This window comes from Salmo trutta, chromosome 8 (assembly GCF_901001165.1).
Source record: "Salmo trutta chromosome 8, fSalTru1.1, whole genome shotgun sequence".
Classification (NCBI taxonomy): domain Eukaryota; kingdom Metazoa; phylum Chordata; class Actinopteri; order Salmoniformes; family Salmonidae; genus Salmo; species Salmo trutta.
The window spans coordinates 13,990,372-14,007,295 of NC_042964.1; the positions used below are offsets into that span (position 1 = coordinate 13,990,372).

General features: G+C 45.5%; 1 protein-coding gene across 2 annotated transcripts; it reads left to right on the top strand.

Moving 5' to 3' along the window:
• Positions 1 to 3,846: 3,846 nt before the first annotated feature.
• Positions 3,847 to 16,665, top strand: LOC115198254 (myozenin-2-like). Of its 2 annotated transcripts, none has more exons than XM_029760065.1 (6): positions 3,847 to 4,112; positions 5,236 to 5,325; positions 6,354 to 6,514; positions 8,345 to 8,474; positions 12,925 to 13,108; positions 16,031 to 16,665. In XM_029760065.1, exons 2-6 carry the CDS (start codon positions 5,244 to 5,246, stop codon positions 16,269 to 16,271), a joined length of 798 nt encoding a protein of 265 aa, XP_029615925.1. In that variant the 5' UTR covers positions 3,847 to 4,112; positions 5,236 to 5,243; the 3' UTR covers positions 16,272 to 16,665. The 2 variants fall into 2 exon arrangements, with proteins under 2 accessions (XP_029615925.1, XP_029615924.1); XM_029760064.1 differs by having other exon boundaries at positions 3,850 to 4,112; positions 6,348 to 6,514.
• Positions 16,666 to 16,924: the final 259 nt, after the last annotated feature.

Consider the following 16,924-nt stretch of genomic DNA (forward strand, 5'->3'; position numbering starts at 1 on the left):
TCCAGTGTGCCTGGCATGTCACCTTGTTTTTGTTGGGGACTGGGACGATGGTTGTCTCCTTAAAGCAGGTGGGGACTACCACCTGGGACAGGGAGAAGTTGAAAGTGTCTGAAAAGACGCCTGCCAGCTCGTCAGCACACACTCTGAGGACGCGAACAGGGATGCCATCTGGGCTGGTGGCTTTGTGAGTATTCACTAGAGTTTCTCACATCAGCCTCGGACAGCAAAAGCGCCGGTAGTCCAGAACAGCGAGTCTTTCTGGATGGCTCGGTATTGTCTGCCTCGAAGCGAGCATAGAATGTGTTAAACTCATCTAGGAGGTAGTCTTCGGTAGTCTGTGATAGTCTGTAATCCTAGCCATATGCGACGCGAGTCTGAGTTGTCAAACATCAACTCAAGTTTGAGTCTGTATTATCTTTTTGCGTCCCTAATGGTTTTGCGGAGCTCGTACCAGCTTGGCTTGTATGTGTCGCGCATTCTGCTTACATTCAATTCTGCAGAACAGGCTCTCAGCATTGTACGGATATCTCAGTATATCCAGGATTTTTGGCTGGGGTATGTCCGAATTGTTATTGAGGGTACAACATGATCAACACATTTGCTAATGAAGCCTGACTGACAATGTATATTCCTTAATGTTGATGGATGAGTCCTGGGTGGATGACTCTGAACAGTCAATCAGTATTCTCAAAACAACCCTGCAACATTGAAACTGCTTCCTCTGTCCAGCGCCACACTATTCTCTCTGGAGTTGCTGCTTGTAGGAACAGAGAGACGTGATCTGTTGGCTGAAGTGAGGGCGGGGGATGGCTTTGTTCTCGTCACGGATGTTTGTGTATACATGGTCAAGCATGCTGGATCGTCTTGTGGGCCAGGATGTGTTGGTGATATTTTGAGAAATGTTATTTTAAACGGGCTTACTTCTGGGACACTGACTGCTTCCGGGTGAGAGGATTCTTGCTGGCTTATAATCTTGTACAGTTCGCTGAGTGTTGCCTTGGTGTTTGCTTGTGGCGGTATGTACACAGCTGTGCTGCCTTCAACACAGTTTGACCACAGCATCCTCCTGGGTCGACTGAAGGAATACATAGGTCTCAACAGTAACGCCCATAACTGGTTCACCTCATACCTTTCAAACCGCACACACTATGTTGACGACACACAGATCTACATAAAACCAACCCCGGACTCCCTCTCTTCCATTAACACCCTCACAAGCTGTCTAGATGACAAAGGCCTGGATGTCAAACAACCTCCTGCAACACAACAATACTAAAACAGAAGCAATCCTCATCGGCACTCCCCATCACACCAAAAACAGTCCCATCACCACTCTTACCTTTGGCAGCCACTCCATCCCAGTGTCCTCCTCAGTCTGCAAACTTGGGGTGTTACTGGATTCCTCCCTCATTTTCTCTGATTACAAAATCTGTCTGCAAAAAATCTTTCTTTCAACTGAGAAACATCACTCAGCTTCATCCTGTTCTCTCCAAACCTGATCTGGAAAAGACGGTCAACTCCCTCGTCACCTCCCGACTCGATTACTGCAATGCCTTCCTCTCAAAAAGCATCCACAGGCTGCAGCTTGTGCAGAACAGCGCTGCCACGGTCCTCACAGGAACACGGAGATCTGCCTACATCACCTCCATTCTAGCCTCTCTCCACAGGCTACCCATCCAATTTAGAATCAACTTCAAGCCTCCTGTTAGTCTTCAAAACCCCTCAATGCCTATTGTCTCCAATACCTCAGTGAACAGCCTTCAGGGTCACTCTAGTCAAATGATCAAAGACTCCTTGCAGTCCCCCCACCTCCGCATGCCCCAGACCACCACGTCCTTTAAGTCTGAGATAAAGAATCACTTCTTCAAACTGGCTTTCACTTAACACTTTCTACGTTGTGGTGTCAGTTGTAGGTCTTAAACGTTTGTTTCAAGTTCTATTGTTCTGTTCTCGTCACCTTTTTTTATTTTGTGTATCTTGTATAGTACTAGCAAAAAAAAAAAAAAAAAAATCCCCATTTTACTAGCCATGTGTGCAGCACTATGCTTGATGTTTAGTCCCTCCGAGTCACACACTCCATAGCCATTGGGCAGGGGTTGTTAGGGGGACTTGTTGCCTAGGAGACATTTACATAATGGCAGGGGGTCTACAGCAGCTGGGCTATGGAGAGTGGTGCAGCATTAGAACAAAAGAGCAGTCCCACTGTCAGCATGTGATGATGCTTCAATCTCCAAGTTTGATGCCACAAAGTAGCATAACGCAACAGTCAGCAATTTAGTTGGATAGACTAGAATAGAAGTAGTGAACTGTGAATGTTGTTCAACAAACTCCTCAACATCCTCGGCTTTTTGTTTTGGTGTAAAGATGAGGGATGGCCTGGAGAAATGAAACCACCATCAAATTCATAGACAGAGCCATGGATGCAAGGACTGACCATCCAATACATTAAAATGATAGTTTTAAGCATGTTTTGAAGCTATACAGTGTTTGTTTATAAACATTGGAGTAAACCAAGCTTATATTTTGGTTTACGATGGGGTACGACAGTGGAACTAAGCACATTGGCATTTATAATTCTTTAACAATCAATGGGTAACTTTATATATAATTCATTTATAGGTCCAAAAATGGATGTAGCAACTGCAGATTGCCACTTTAAGGTTTATATAATCCTATTCGTGCTTGTGGAGGAATTTACTTCTGCCTTTTACGAAGTTATAGCTCATTGAAGACCATTCAAAGAGCCTACAAAGTTCCAAAATGACAAGGCTGGGGTGCAGTTAGGTCCTGGTAACTAAACTATTGGTAGTCCCATAGTCATTGATGCATTTGGTGCACCGGAAATTTAAAACCCCACCTCTCAATTACCTCTACTGCCACCTAGGGCCCAATACCAAAACGGTTCCTTTCAGCAGCTTAGGAAGAGTTTATAGCAGATACATATCCAATCATTTCAGCTCCCTGAGCAGGCCGTTGAGGTCTACGCTACAGATATGTGAGAAGGATTGGTAATATAAGGGTTTTGTCCTTGGCTCTACTAGAGGAAGAGGGGTATTTACAACCCCAGCCTCACACACTTTCCAAAAAGTCCTTGCCCGTCAGACCAAGGGAACTATGGGAGATGGTATGGCGTCAGAAAGGGGTTGGGGGGAAGTAGTGGCTAGGCATTAGCTAGTCCGGCAGCAACCCCTGCACCCAGCCTAAGCTTCTGCACAGACACTGAGCCACGAGCGAGAGGGAGGGAAGGGGAGTGGTAGCCACTATATTTAGCCCCTCATCGCCCCACGCTGGCCGAACCACATGCCACTGGGCACGTTCGAGCGGATCACTTTTGTCAAGTCAGTGACCATTGTTGGTCATCGCCTTTCGAAGTGTGTTGCATTATAGAGATACAAATTGGCCGACATGCGCCTACATGTCGACCGCATGAAAATCACGCGATTAAAAGGTCAAAGTTGATTGCAAGTTTCTGCAGTTGCCCTTCACCAACTTCATCCTGCAGCCGTCACCTGCATTGTGGAAAGCTCTACTGTCAACCAATAGGGTGTTTTGTTTGACCCACGGGAACGTGAGCAAAGACGTGACTGAAACAGGAACTAACTTTGCCGCAATTCATATATAGCATGCTACATTGGAAATACTGTATACAGTGTAAATGGATTTCATATTTGAGGCTCCCTCTCACTAATTGATTGTACAATGTACACACATGTGATCTCAGTTTTTGAGAGTATGATATGGGGGTTGGAGATGTTTATTTTGATCCTGCCATGTCGATCTGAGCCTTAGTGTCCGACTTTCGGCTGTCGTAGTTTCACCTACCCTGACTTCACTCTTCGTTCCTTCACCTAGTCGGTTGCTTTGTCCTTACCACTCAAACATACCCAATAACTAGGACACACACTGACACCCACACAGCCAGTCACTCATCCAGCCAGCCACCTCACCTCCCCCTCCTTCCCACTCACCCCCCTGAAGGCTTCAGTACAGGGGAGTGCAAGGACCCGCGCTGGTCGCCCCACCCAGTCTGACCTCCTCGCCCCACGTCTTCCTAGCTTCCGTAAGGATACAGGCACATGTTGAGACGCCCCTAAAAGGTACCTACAACACAGGTAAGGTGTTATAGGCGTAGGGTCACTTCCTAGGTGCTGTGCCTGTATGTTTTGCTGGGTGATACCACAGGGGGACATTGATGTTTCAAGCTTGTTTGGGACTTTCAGTAGTCCAGTTATGATTGACAGAGCTGTATTATTGTCAAATCGAACAGTTTTTTTTTTGCATCCCCATGTCTTGTTAATGTAGGACACTTGATGTATAGAAGTATATTTACTATATGATCCCTCCTAAGACTTAATGCAGCCTGATATGTGAATGGCTTACTGTACGGTGATGAATGTCATTATGCATGATGATGTCAAGCAATCTTTTTCACAATATTTCCAAGTTCTCCATACATAGTGTTTTTGGTGCTATTCCCTCAAACGTTACACTTTTTCAACAGTGGATAAATAGATTCCCAAGAGCGTATGAACTAACATTGAGAACTTCTTTGGACATTTATTGACCTCTGTGGAGGTGACACTAGTGACACTAGAGCTAAGAATGCTTTAATTAAAATGGTCAGATTGTGGTATGGCTAGGATTGGCCCTCAGGCTAAGTGAATGGACAAGGCAAGTACTTTGATTTCTCTGTAAGTTACTCTGCGGTTGTCTTTACCTAAATGATTTTTACCGAATGACTTACTGAATGAGCAGCTATTCATACAGATTTTTATGTGGATTTCAAATGAAAACAAGATGCTGCATAGTACAGCTAGACCAAGGAACACAATGGTATGATGTGGACTGTTACTTTTCCCACATCTTGTCAACCGTCACACATGCTTGCTGTGACATTGTCCGTCCCGTACCTGTCCTTTCTCAACCCACATGGGTAATTCCAAGCATATTGATTCTCGCTTCACCACCGAGTGAGTGCCATGTCTGCTGAGCATGTGCTTGGCGTTTTACGGCCCAAGGTTATTTAAAGGGATGTGTTAACTTTGCCCTTTCAGCACTACCAATAAATTGTACCTGCTGCGGCAGGTGTTTGTTCGTGGCAGGGGGAGTGTAATGTTGGTGAGGATAGCATGCCTTACGGTGCTGCGCGGCATTGCTTCCTTTGGTTTGTTAAGCTAGTTGCTACGGTACAAGGCGTGCCGTCACATGCTGTCCCTTGTGATATCGTTTCTCCAGGGGCAGTGATGTCGCAGTTCTCTACCATGACGACCAACGAGAGGAAGATGCAAGCTGCAGCCGTCTGCAGGGAGATACAGGGTCCTGAAGGTGGCCTCTCTCTCTCTTCTCTCCTCCCCCCCCCCCCGCTGCCTCCCTTCATTAATTTCTAATGTAAAAAAACACATGGACACACGTGAACAATTTAACTGCAGTCATACAGTACAGACAAATACATGTGTGTGTGCCTGTAAACAAAGACAAACACACACACACACACACACACACACACTCTCTCTCTCTCGCTCTCACACTCAATCTGTATTAACACTCTCACTCTGTAACGGGGTATCGTCTAGTTCGCTACTGGTTTCCAAGCAGCACCATTGCACCCGTCTACGGCCTTGGATATAAATAAGCAAATGTGAAGTTTTATTACTCAATGTAATTAATCCCTTTGTCGTTGTCCTTTGAACAAGCTATTTCTGGGAGGGGACAACTGCATGGCTCATCGGGGAGAGAGAGAGAGAGGGAGAGCCTGAGGGCCACTGACAGCTGAGGGATATTCTGTCAGGCTGGTTTGCTTTTGGCTCATTTGATTAGACTATGACGTCTCCATGATCAGCATGCACGGGGGGGGGGGGGGGGGGGGGGGATTTGACTGCTAATCACAAACAAGGGGGCCAACATGAGAGGCTGGCTGACACAGAAAGATTATTAAAAATGTATTGTATTATTGACAGCATACAATATATTAAGTCAGCGAGATGGGTTTTACAGTGAAAGGTAAAATCAGTAGAACGTAAATAGATAAATGCGAATATGGTCAGTATAACGAGTATAATTTACTCGGACAGACTACAGACTGTATGCATAATAGGGTCATTAAAAAGTAAGGACGTGTGGGAGACACTAGCTCAGCCAAACCCAGATAAAACCATAACAAGGGCATGAACAGCTGAGGTACAGAATGACGCAACACACACACACACACACACACACACACACACACACACACACACACACACACACACACACACACACACACACACACACACACACACACACACACACACACACCTTTCCCCATACACACCACCCCTACTTTCTCAGAGCTGTTGTGTCTCTTCCAGATGCAGAGATGGACCTGGGGAAGAAGATGAGTGTCCCTAAGGATGTGATGCTGGAGGAGCTGTCTCTGGCCTCCAACAGGGGCTCCCTCCTCTTCGAAAAGCGCAAGAGGCGCTCCGAGAAATACACCTTCGAGAGCATCCAGAATGTAACCAACACACAGATCAATGTAAGCAACACAAACCCCTTGCATGAACACGCTTGAATGTGAACGCTAGCTAGATGAAAAACTCTGTATACTACAACGACAATCAAAAAACTGGACCAAAGTTGCTGTTTCAACATGAACGTTTATGGGAAAATAAGCAATGAGGGAAATGACCGATACCATTAGCATTTGTTTTGGTGCTCTACGCGATTGTGATGAGAGATTTAAAGAAGGCTCATCAAAGAGTTTCCATTTGGTTCATTCCAACCATTATCAATAGCGTTCGAAGAGCTTATCAGCTCTTGTACTGTAGGAGACTGTTCTCCATGGCTAGTACATCTAGTGATTCATTCTCCCCAATCCTATAGTAGCCTATACGCTTACGAGGAGGAGAACGGCAACAGACACTTGACGAACACTATACCTCATTTCCTGATGAAACACATAAGCACTTGAAATGATTATCAGACTGCAGCCTTACTGCTGCTCAAGACTCGGACACATTGCAGTAACAACCTAACCTCTAGGGTAACAGATAGGGGGCAACGGATAGGGGGTAGTGGATAGGGGTTGTTTCTGGATAAGGCCTTGTACTTGCATAATAGCTATGAGATTCTTACAACGGGCATAAGTTAAAGCCCTGTTTACAAGCGTTGTGCTTGGATGGGCAGTGTGCCAAGTCTTCATCTTCTCGTCCCAGCAATATAGGCCACTTAGGCCCTAGCGTCTACTTTAGGCCCTAGCGTCTACTTTAGGCCCTAGCGTCTACTTTAGGCCCTAGCGTCTACTATGCTACTCAGACCACATAGGGACATTTCCCAATATACTGTACCAAACTAATTGAAACAGAGAGTCAAATCTGTTTCTTTCCATTTAGAAATCACATCCAGGACACTTCCTCTGATAGCTAGTGGTTTGAGCCTGTATACATACACACACACACACACACACACACACACACACACACAAACTGCTAAAATAATGGAAACACTTGAGTAAATGAGGGATACAAAGTATATTGAAATCAGGTGCTTACCCACAGGTGTGGTTTCTGAGTTAATTTAGCAATTAACATCCCATCATTCTTAGGGTCATGTATATAAATGCCCAGTTGACCATTATTTTGGCTACCATGGCTAGAAGGAGATATCTCAGTGACTTTGAAAGAGGGGTCTCAAAGGAGCATAGAGTGTTTAAAGGGTGGGTATTGTGTGTTTGCAAGTCTTAGTCACTAGAGCTCAACCCAATTGAACACTTATGGGAGATTCTGGAGCAGTGCCAGAGACAGCGTTTTCCACCACCATCACCAAATGATGTAATTTCTCATGGAAGAATCCAATAGATTCTGCAAGCGTCTGGAACTCTATGACAAGGCGCATTGAAGCTGTTTTGGCCCGTGGTGGCCAAACACTCTATTAAGACACTATATATATTGGTGTTTCCTTTATTTTGGCAGTTACCGGTACATTTTAAGGTTGTTTGGAATATATTGACACTGAATGTGAGGAATTTATTAAAACTCTAAATGAAAATAGTTTGATCTTCCAGTCCCCGTTTGTTTACCTTTTGGGGCAAAGGGGAATTTATTTCAAGTTGTCAACATTTCCTGAGGAAGTCCTGGCATAAATTGGTACAAATATCACTGGGAGGATGAAAGTTACCCACTGTGGACCACAGCACAGGATATTCAACATGGGAAAACAATGCTCCTTATGTTACTGGCTCTACATAAGACAGTCACTGAACTCTCCATCTCGCTTTCTCTTTCTTAACCCCTCAATATCTCTGACCTTTGCTCTAAACTGTCTCTCTACTTGCCTTTTCCCTCCCTCCCTCTCACCTTCCCCTTAGAATGGAGTAACTCTTCAAACGCAGAGTCAAGAAACCACAGAAAGCAACAGCTTGGGAGTGGAACAGTCTAAAACACCCCCGAACACACCTGATCCGAGCAACATCCCCAACCCAGACAACATTGCACCAGGTGGGTGCTGCAACTGCGACATAACCTCTGCTCTAAACTCATGACCCCATGACCCCTACGACTCAGCAACCTGGATGTCAGAGGAGTCGTTAGCATGATTTATACTAGCACGGGTGAGCCGGTGATATTGATGTCATCAAGCCTTGGCCAGTTGAAAACGTTTGTTGGAGCACCTGCATCGGGCACAGAGCTCAAAGCATTGGGACAAATTAAAAATTACGCAGCCCGGTGAGAATATTCCTGGCCTTATGTCCTTTCAAGAAACTAACCCTAGCCCCTTACCCCCTAGACACAACTTTACTTGTATTAAGTAATATGGTCATAGCTACACCTTGCTCTCTGGTAGAACTTTCGGTACTAGTAACGTTTACTCCTTTATTCACACGTGATGTAAGTGTATGGATAAAATAGTGTCACGTCCTGACCAGTATAGGGGTTATTTGTTATTGTAGTTTGGTCAGGACGTGGCAGGGGGTGTTTGTTTTATGTGGTTCAGGGTGTGTTTTGTGTATGTGTTTAGGTAGAGGGGTATTTGATTTATTAGTCCGGGGTTTGTTAAGTCATTGTTCTATGTTAGTAAATTTCTATGTTCTATCTAGTCTTTTGTATTTCTATGTTTAGTTAATTGGGGTTGGACCTTCAATTGGAGGCAGCTGGTTATTGGAGGCAGCTGGTTGCCTCTGATTGAGGGTCCTATAATTAGGAGTTTGTTTTTCATGGGTTTTTGTGGGAGATTGTTCTTGTTTAGCTGTTTGCCTGACAAGACTGTCAAGTTTGTTGTGTTTTTGTATACGTTATGTGTTTCCCTTCTTCACCAAATTAAAAAGAAGATGAGTGTACATTTTCCCGCTGCGTCTTGGTCTCTACCCTACGACACCCGTGACAGAATCTCCCACCAACCACGGACCAAGCAGTGTAGGAAGCAGCAACAGAAGGACTGTCGGGAATCATGGACATGGGAGGAAATTCTGGACGGGGCTGGACCATGGCACCAGGCTGGGGAATATCGTCGCCCACCGGAGGAGATAGAGGAAGCCAAGGCGGAGCGGCGCTGGTATGAGGCTTTATACGCACCAATGGGGAAGCACGAGAGGCACCCCCAATAAAATAATTTTTTTTGGGGGGGGGCACACGGGTAGTTTGGCGGGGCCAGGATTGAGCCGCAAGCCAACTCCCCGTGCTTATTATGGGAAGCAACTGGAGGGGAGAGCGCTGGAGTATGCGGAAGTGCGCACGATCTCGCCCATGCGCACGCACAGTCCGGTGCGAGCGATCCCAGCCCCTCGCAAGTGCCGTGCTAGAGTAGGCATCCAGCCTGGAAGGAGGATGCCTGCACAGCGCATCTGGCCACCAGTGCGCCTCCTAGGCCCAGGCTACCATACGCCTGCTCTACGCACGGCAACCATCAGGCCTCTGCACAGCCCAGTTCGCCCTGTACCAGCAGTCCGCTTGTGCAGGGCTGCTATTTCTATCCAGCCATGACGGGTTGTGCAAGAGGTGCGCTCCAGACCTCCAGTACTTACCCATGGCCCGGTATATCCAGTTCCTGCTTCTCGTGCTGACCCTGAGGTGCGTAGTCTGGCGCCTCCTAAACCAGCACCACGCACCAGGCTTCCAGTGGTTCAGCCCAGTCCAACTCGTCCTGTTCCTGCTCCTCGCACTAGCCCTGAGGTGCGTGTCTTCAGTCTGGCACATCTGGTACCAGCACCACGCACCAGGCTTCCAGTGCGTCAGCCCAGTCCCGAGCTTCCGGCGACAGTGCCCCGTCCAGAGTGTCCGGCGACAGTGCCCCGTCCGGCACCGAGTGAGACGGCCTACAGTCCGGCACCGAGTGAGACGGCCTACAGTCCGGCACCGAGTGAGACGGCCTACAGTCCGGCACCGAGTGAGACGGCCTACAGTCCAGAGCTCCCAGAGGACAGTCCAGGGTCTTCAGTAACTAGCCTCTGGCAAAGGTATGCAGTGGGGGTGGTTTGCTCAGGTAAAGGATTAAGGCCTGAGCCTAAGCCACCTCCACTGTAGGAGGTTTGGGGAGGGGGGGGGGGTAGCACAGGAGCCGTCGGTGACGGCAGCCACCCTCCCTTCAGTTTTGGGATTTTTATTTTGTTTTGGGGGTTATTTTAATTTTTTTGTGTGAGGTGCATCCGGGGTCTGCACCTTTGTGTGTGTGGGGGGGGGGGGGGGGGGGGTACTGTCACATCCTGACCAGTATAGGGGTTATTTGTTATTGTAGTTTGTTCAGGACGTGGCAGGGGTTGTTTGTTTTGTGGTTCAGGGTGTGTTTTTTGTATGTGTTTAGGTAGAGGGGCATTTGATTTATTACTCCGGGGTTTGTTAGTCATTGTTCTATGTTAGAACAGAAATTTACTATCTAGTCTTGTATTTCTATGTTTAGTTAATTGGGGTTGGACCTTCAGTTGGAGGCAGCTGGTTATTGTTGCCTCTGAGGGTCCTATAATTAGTTTGTTTTTCATGGGTTTTTGTGGGAGACTGTTCTTGTTTAGCTGTTTTGCCTGACAAGACTGTCAAGTTGGTTGTGTTTTTGTATACGTTATGTGTTTCCCTTCTTCACCAAATTAAAAAGAAGATGTGTACATTTTCCCGCTGCGTCTTGGTCTCTACCCTACGACACCCGTGACAAATAGGTCTTGGTTCAGCTGGATTTAACAAACTATGAAATGATTTGCTAAGGCGTGGGGATAGTCTTCATTGTTTTGGCATTTTATTAGTTCCATTGCATTTTTTTGTACTTAGGCGTCCTTCGTGGGGGAAAACATTATCCTTGTGTGGAATCTTCCGGCTCCAGGGCAGGAGCATTCCTTCTCCCCCCTCTATCTTTCTCTGTGGATCTCTCCCTCACTCTCTATATCTATCCATTCTCCCCCTTCCCTCACTTTTTACGGGCGACCTTGGGGATAGTTTGATAAGTCAAGTTCCTCCACAGGAAATGAGCAGAGTATTTCCTGTGTCCACCACTCGCTGTCCTCTGAGAACCATCAGGAAGAGAATGGCGCTCGGATCACGCACAACCTTCTGATCCAGCATCGTCAACATAACATGGACACCAGTTTAGCCGATGAGCACATGGAGACAGTTTGTGATGCTATTTTGGGAACATATGACTACGCCGCCACCTTGAGAGGGAGTCGGCGGAGAAGTCAGTGGACATAGCGATAACAGTAGCCGAGAAATGGGGTCAAAGGGTATCGGATGTCACACGTGTAATGACTCTTAAATTAGCCAAGAGATGGACCCAGATGTTTCACTTTTGGGTGTCTAATGGCTTGTTGAATAGGGAAGGGAAGCAAGAAAATGGCTACCGAATAAATCACTGCACTGCAATCAGACTATTGTGTTGTAAGTTACTCCACTGATATACCCATATCGATAGCACTTCACATTAGAGTGGCGAAAAGGGCTAATATTATGGTAATACAGTGGTAATAGATATGTAATAGTAACATGTTATCACCATGGTACCACTTTATTCATTGCTGTAATGTCAAGTGCTACCCAAATATCTTATCCCTCTGGTAGTGTGGGTCTGATGGACTGGCTCGAGATCGTGACAAGATGCGGTTATTTCACATTTGGAACAATGCTTCAAAACATGGAGTCAAAACTTTGTCTCTAGTCTTGTTGTCTATATCTACCATGCCTTAAGCCCATGTCACTAATACAGGGATCTCCCTTTTATCTTCCCAACCCCCAGTGTTTCCTGCAGTGCGGCAGTCACAGTACATTTCCCACAACACATTGCAGCAGCCAAATGCAGCCAAATGTGCAGCCATGCTCGAACACTTTTCCGTGGCCCCGAGTAAATCTTGTGGTTTGCGTTTCTGAAGGAAGTTTCTCAAAAAAACAGCAGAACTCCCCTGAGGGGACAATGTTTGGTCTTTCTCATTTCCTCCTCGATAAAACAAACTCAGAATATTTTGTTTGTTGTGAGTGGGTTGGACGTGACACAGCAACACCCTACGTTACGTAACACATGTGCTTGCAAGGCGCCCCTGGCGAAGAACACTCGTTTTGAAGGATACTTATTTGGATAGGCCTTCCCTGTCACCCTTACACCACACAGAAAAATGTCCTTCATGTTGGTTCACTGTGAAACTTAACCATATTTTTGACCATACAGGGAGAACCCATACAGTGCTGCACATGGTTTATATTGAGGTTTGTGCTAGACAAAACTCAGCTTGGGATTACTGTATATGACCTGATAGATTCCTCAAAGGTCATTGTAAATCATTACACCATCTCTCTGTTATGCAGTTTCTCACTGCCTCCTTCTCTTCCCTATTTCTATGTCTAGCTCTCCCTCCCTACCTCTCCCTTTGATTCTTCCTCTCCCAACTTCTTCTACCGCTTTGACAAACTGTACCGAATCAAGGTTATGTGGAGTCACAGGGCCCTTACACCAGATTCTCTCTCTCCCTCTTTTGCCCAGGTTATGGTGGACCTCTAAAACAAATGGAACCAGAGAAGTTCAACAGCACATGCCCTAAGTCCTACCACTCCCCCTGGGACCAGGCCATCTACCACAGCGACCCCTCCCTGGCTGATAGCCTTGTCAACCACCTGCCAGAGCCAGAGGCCAAGCCTGAAGGACCAGGGTACAAGAGTTTCAACAGGTATGGCTGATGATGGACCTGTCCTGGACCACACCTTGGCTGAAATAGTACAGTACTTGCCATGCCGGAGGCTGGTGCAGTAGTAATGCTCCCGACAAATTATACCCCCACGCCAACGGAGGTTCAAGTCTTCACTCAGCTGACTGAAGGCAGCAGGTAGCCTAGTGCAGTGGTTCCCAAACTGTGGGGTCCCACCCCCCCAAAAAAAGTTAATACATACATACAGTACCAGTCAAAAGTTTGGACACACCTACTCATTCAAGGGTTCTTCTTTATTTTTACTATTACTATTTTCTACATTGTAGAATAATAGTGAAGACATCAAAACTATGAAATAACACATATGGAATCATTTAGTAACCAAAAAAAAAAAAAAAAAAGTGTTAAACAAATCATAATATATTTGAGATTCTTCAAAGTAGCCACCCTTTGCCTTGATGACAGCTTTGCACAATCTTGGCATTCTCTCAACCAGCTTCATGGAGGTAGTCACCTGGAATGCATTTCAATTAACAGGTGTGCCTTGTTAAAAGTTAATTTGTGGAATTTCTTTCCGTCTTAATGTGTTTGAGTCAATCAGATGTGTTGTGACAAGGTAGCGGTGGTATACAGAAGATAGCCCAATTTGGTAAAAGACCAAGTCCATATTATGGCAAGAACAGCTCGAAGAAGCAAAAAGAAACGGCAGTCCATCATTACTTTAAGACATGAAGGTCAGTCAATCCGTAAAATTTGTGCAGTCGCAAAAGCAATCAAGCGCTATGATGAAACTGGTTCTCATGAGGACCACCACAGGAGAGGAAGACCCAGAGTTACCTCTGCTGCAGAGGATAAGTTAGAGTTAAATGCACCTCAGATTGCAGCCAAAATAAATGCTTCAGAGTTCAAGTAACAGACACATCTCAACATCAACTGTTCAGAGGAGACTGTGTGAATTCAGGCCTTCATGGTTGAATTGCTGCAAAGAAACCACTACTAAAAGGACACCAATAAGAAGAAGAGACTTGCTTGGGCCAAGAAACACGAGCAATGGACATTTTACCGATGGAAATCTGTCCTTTGGTCTGATGAGTCCAAATGTGGGATTTTTGGTTCCAACCGCCGTGTCTTTCTGAGATGCAGAGTAGGTGAACGAATGATCTCCGCATGTATGGTTCCCATCATGAAGCATGGAGGAGGTGGTGTGATGGTGCTTTGCTGGTGATGCTGTCTGTGATTTATTTAGAATTCAAGGCACACTACCACAGCAATACGCAATCCCATCTGGTATGCGCTTAGTGGGACTATCATTTGTTTTTCAACAGGAAAATGACCCAAAACACACATCCAGGCTGTGTAAGGGCTATTTGACCAAGGAGAGTGATGGAGTACTGCATCAGATGACATGGCCTCCACAATCACCCGACCTCAACCCAATTGAGATTGGGATGAGTTGGACCACAGAGTGAAGGGAAAGCAGCCAACAAGTGCTCAGTGTATATGGGAACTCCTTCAAGTTGGAAAAGCATTCCTCATGAAGCTGGTTGAGGGAATGCCAAGAGTGTGCAAAGCGGTCATCAAGGCAAAGGGTGGCTACTTTGAAGAATCTCAAATATAAAATATTTTATGATTTGTTTAACACTTTTTTGGTTACTAAATGATTCCATATGTGTTATTTCATAGTTTTGATGTCTTCACTATTATTCTACAATGTAGAAAATAGTAAAAATAAAGAAAAACCGTTGAATGAGTAGGTGTCCAAACTTTTGACTGGTACTGAATATATTTTATTAAATTTTTTAAGGAACTCAGTTCGGCTTTCAACTTACTTGAGAAAGTTGTAATAGTAGAATGCACAAGGTGCAATTTTGAAATTGGGTAGCGCATCATCAGTTTCCTCTTGTCATGTCAGTCATTGCATACCTCAGAGAGCCATTTATAACTTCTCAGAAATGTCCAGATAAACTAGCCCACGTTTTTTAGCTAGGTTTTTTGGCCCATAGATTTTGTAGCAATGTTCGAGTCACTGAAATATCACATGACAAAATGTGTAGAACTGCAGGAAATAAGCTTTGAACCTGCAAAATGTTCTCTCCATCAACAAGAGGGGGGTGGACAAATTGTGTCATGAACAGTGCTTGTGCCGATAGAAATAGACGTGGGGTGCGGAATGTTCCCCAATGCTGCAAGGGGGGGCTTGAGTGAAAACCGCTAGGCCAGGGGTTCCCAAAGTTCAAGAGCCAGAAGATCGCTGGTTCGAATCCCAGAGTCAGCACGGTGGGGTAAAAAATGCTGTTCTGCCATTGAGCAAGACAGTTAACCCCCAACAACTGCTCCCCTGGCGCGGATGACATGGATGTCGATTATGGCTGCCCCCCGCACCTCTTTGATTCAGAGGGGTTGGGTTCAATGCGGAAGACACATTTCCGTTCAATGCATTCAGTTTTGCAACTGACTAGGTATCCCCCCTTTCCCTGACTGGCTGTGCCCTTCCTTACTGTTCCTCCTCCTAGGCCTATCCCCCAAATCTTGTTTCTAACTCTGTCCTAACCCTCCAAAAAAATACATTAAGGAGGTTTGATAATCCGATATCCTTAAAAAAAAAAGATTATGCTTTACCCTTGCAAGAAACAAGTAGTGTTTAGAACGGTTGGTTTTCTACACAACATTCTCTATGTCTACTAGGCAGAAATGTATAAAAATCTAAACTTGCTTTTATACTTTGGTAGGGGATGGAGTATCCACTGACATACTGTACATTCCTTTATCTGAGTCACAACATTGTCAACAGATACACCATACATCTCTTACCGTGTCAAAAGAACATGTCCTCCAGCCAGAGGCTTAGACTCTTTGATGACTCAGTCAATGTGTCACTTCCCCTCTGCCTCGTTAGTTGTGCAAGGCTAATATTAACATTGTCAATCCTCTATCCATCTCCAGAGTGGCTACCCCGTTTGGCGGCTTCGGCGGCAAGTCCACCATACTGGCCCAGTTGTTCAAGGCCCCCGACGTGGAACACAACCCCATGCCGGAGCTGTACCCAGAGCTCCAGGGGGAGCCTGCGGTGCAGAGGCCCACATTCAACAGGGTGGCCTGCGGCTGGGCGGGGGCCAGCGCCCCCCTCATCCTCCCCAAAATGCACCTGGATCCCATGCTTATCCCAGAGTCCGATGACCTTTGAACTTCTGGCGGTTGCTCAGTCTTCTGAGATGCTGCCTGCTTTGCTACCCAAAAGTCCTTCCACTGGGTTAGGGTCAGAATAAGGTCAGAGTGAGAGAAGGAGGCATTTTTGATTGCCTGCTTATGGAAAGTTAACTACTTTTTTTGTGGCGAAAATACAAGTTTCTCTGATTAACTGATCTGCCCATGCCCAAGGTGTTCTGCCCATCTCCAAACTGCACTTGAAATAAGTAAACCGGCTAGTTTACACTAGCTAGAGTTACTAAATACAGTATAGGATATTTACATACTGCACATCGATGTGTATAAGATATAATTTATCTGCCTGATGACATTTGATTACTGTATTAGTTGTTTTTGAGCTAAATAAAATGATGTAAAGCACAATGTTATAATTTCAGTTTACAATTGAATTGCATTTTTTCCTGCTGAATTACATCAGCATATACAGTACACTCTATATCCCTTGTGATTGAGATACAAATTGCTTTAACATATTCCCAGAGAAATGCTTGAATAACTGTTCAGCAGTGAGTGTTAATCTACAGTGAAGGATCCATGGGCTGCATGTTTTATTGAGTTACAGTTCATATACTGAAATCAGTCAAATGAAATAAATAAATTAGTCCCTGATCTATGGATTTCACATGACCG

Bases quoted from the DNA above. Each gene is read 5' to 3' on its own strand.
- LOC115198254 (XM_029760064.1), top strand. From the start codon at position 5,244: ATGTCGCAGTTCTCTACCATGACGACCAACGAGAGGAAGATGCAAGCT. The intron at 6,515-8,344 runs GTAAGCAACACA...CCTTCCCCTTAG, and splicing joins TAACCAACACACAGATCAAT to AATGGAGTAACTCTTCAAAC. The intron at 13,109-16,030 runs GTATGGCTGATG...ATCCATCTCCAG, and splicing joins GGGTACAAGAGTTTCAACAG to AGTGGCTACCCCGTTTGGCG.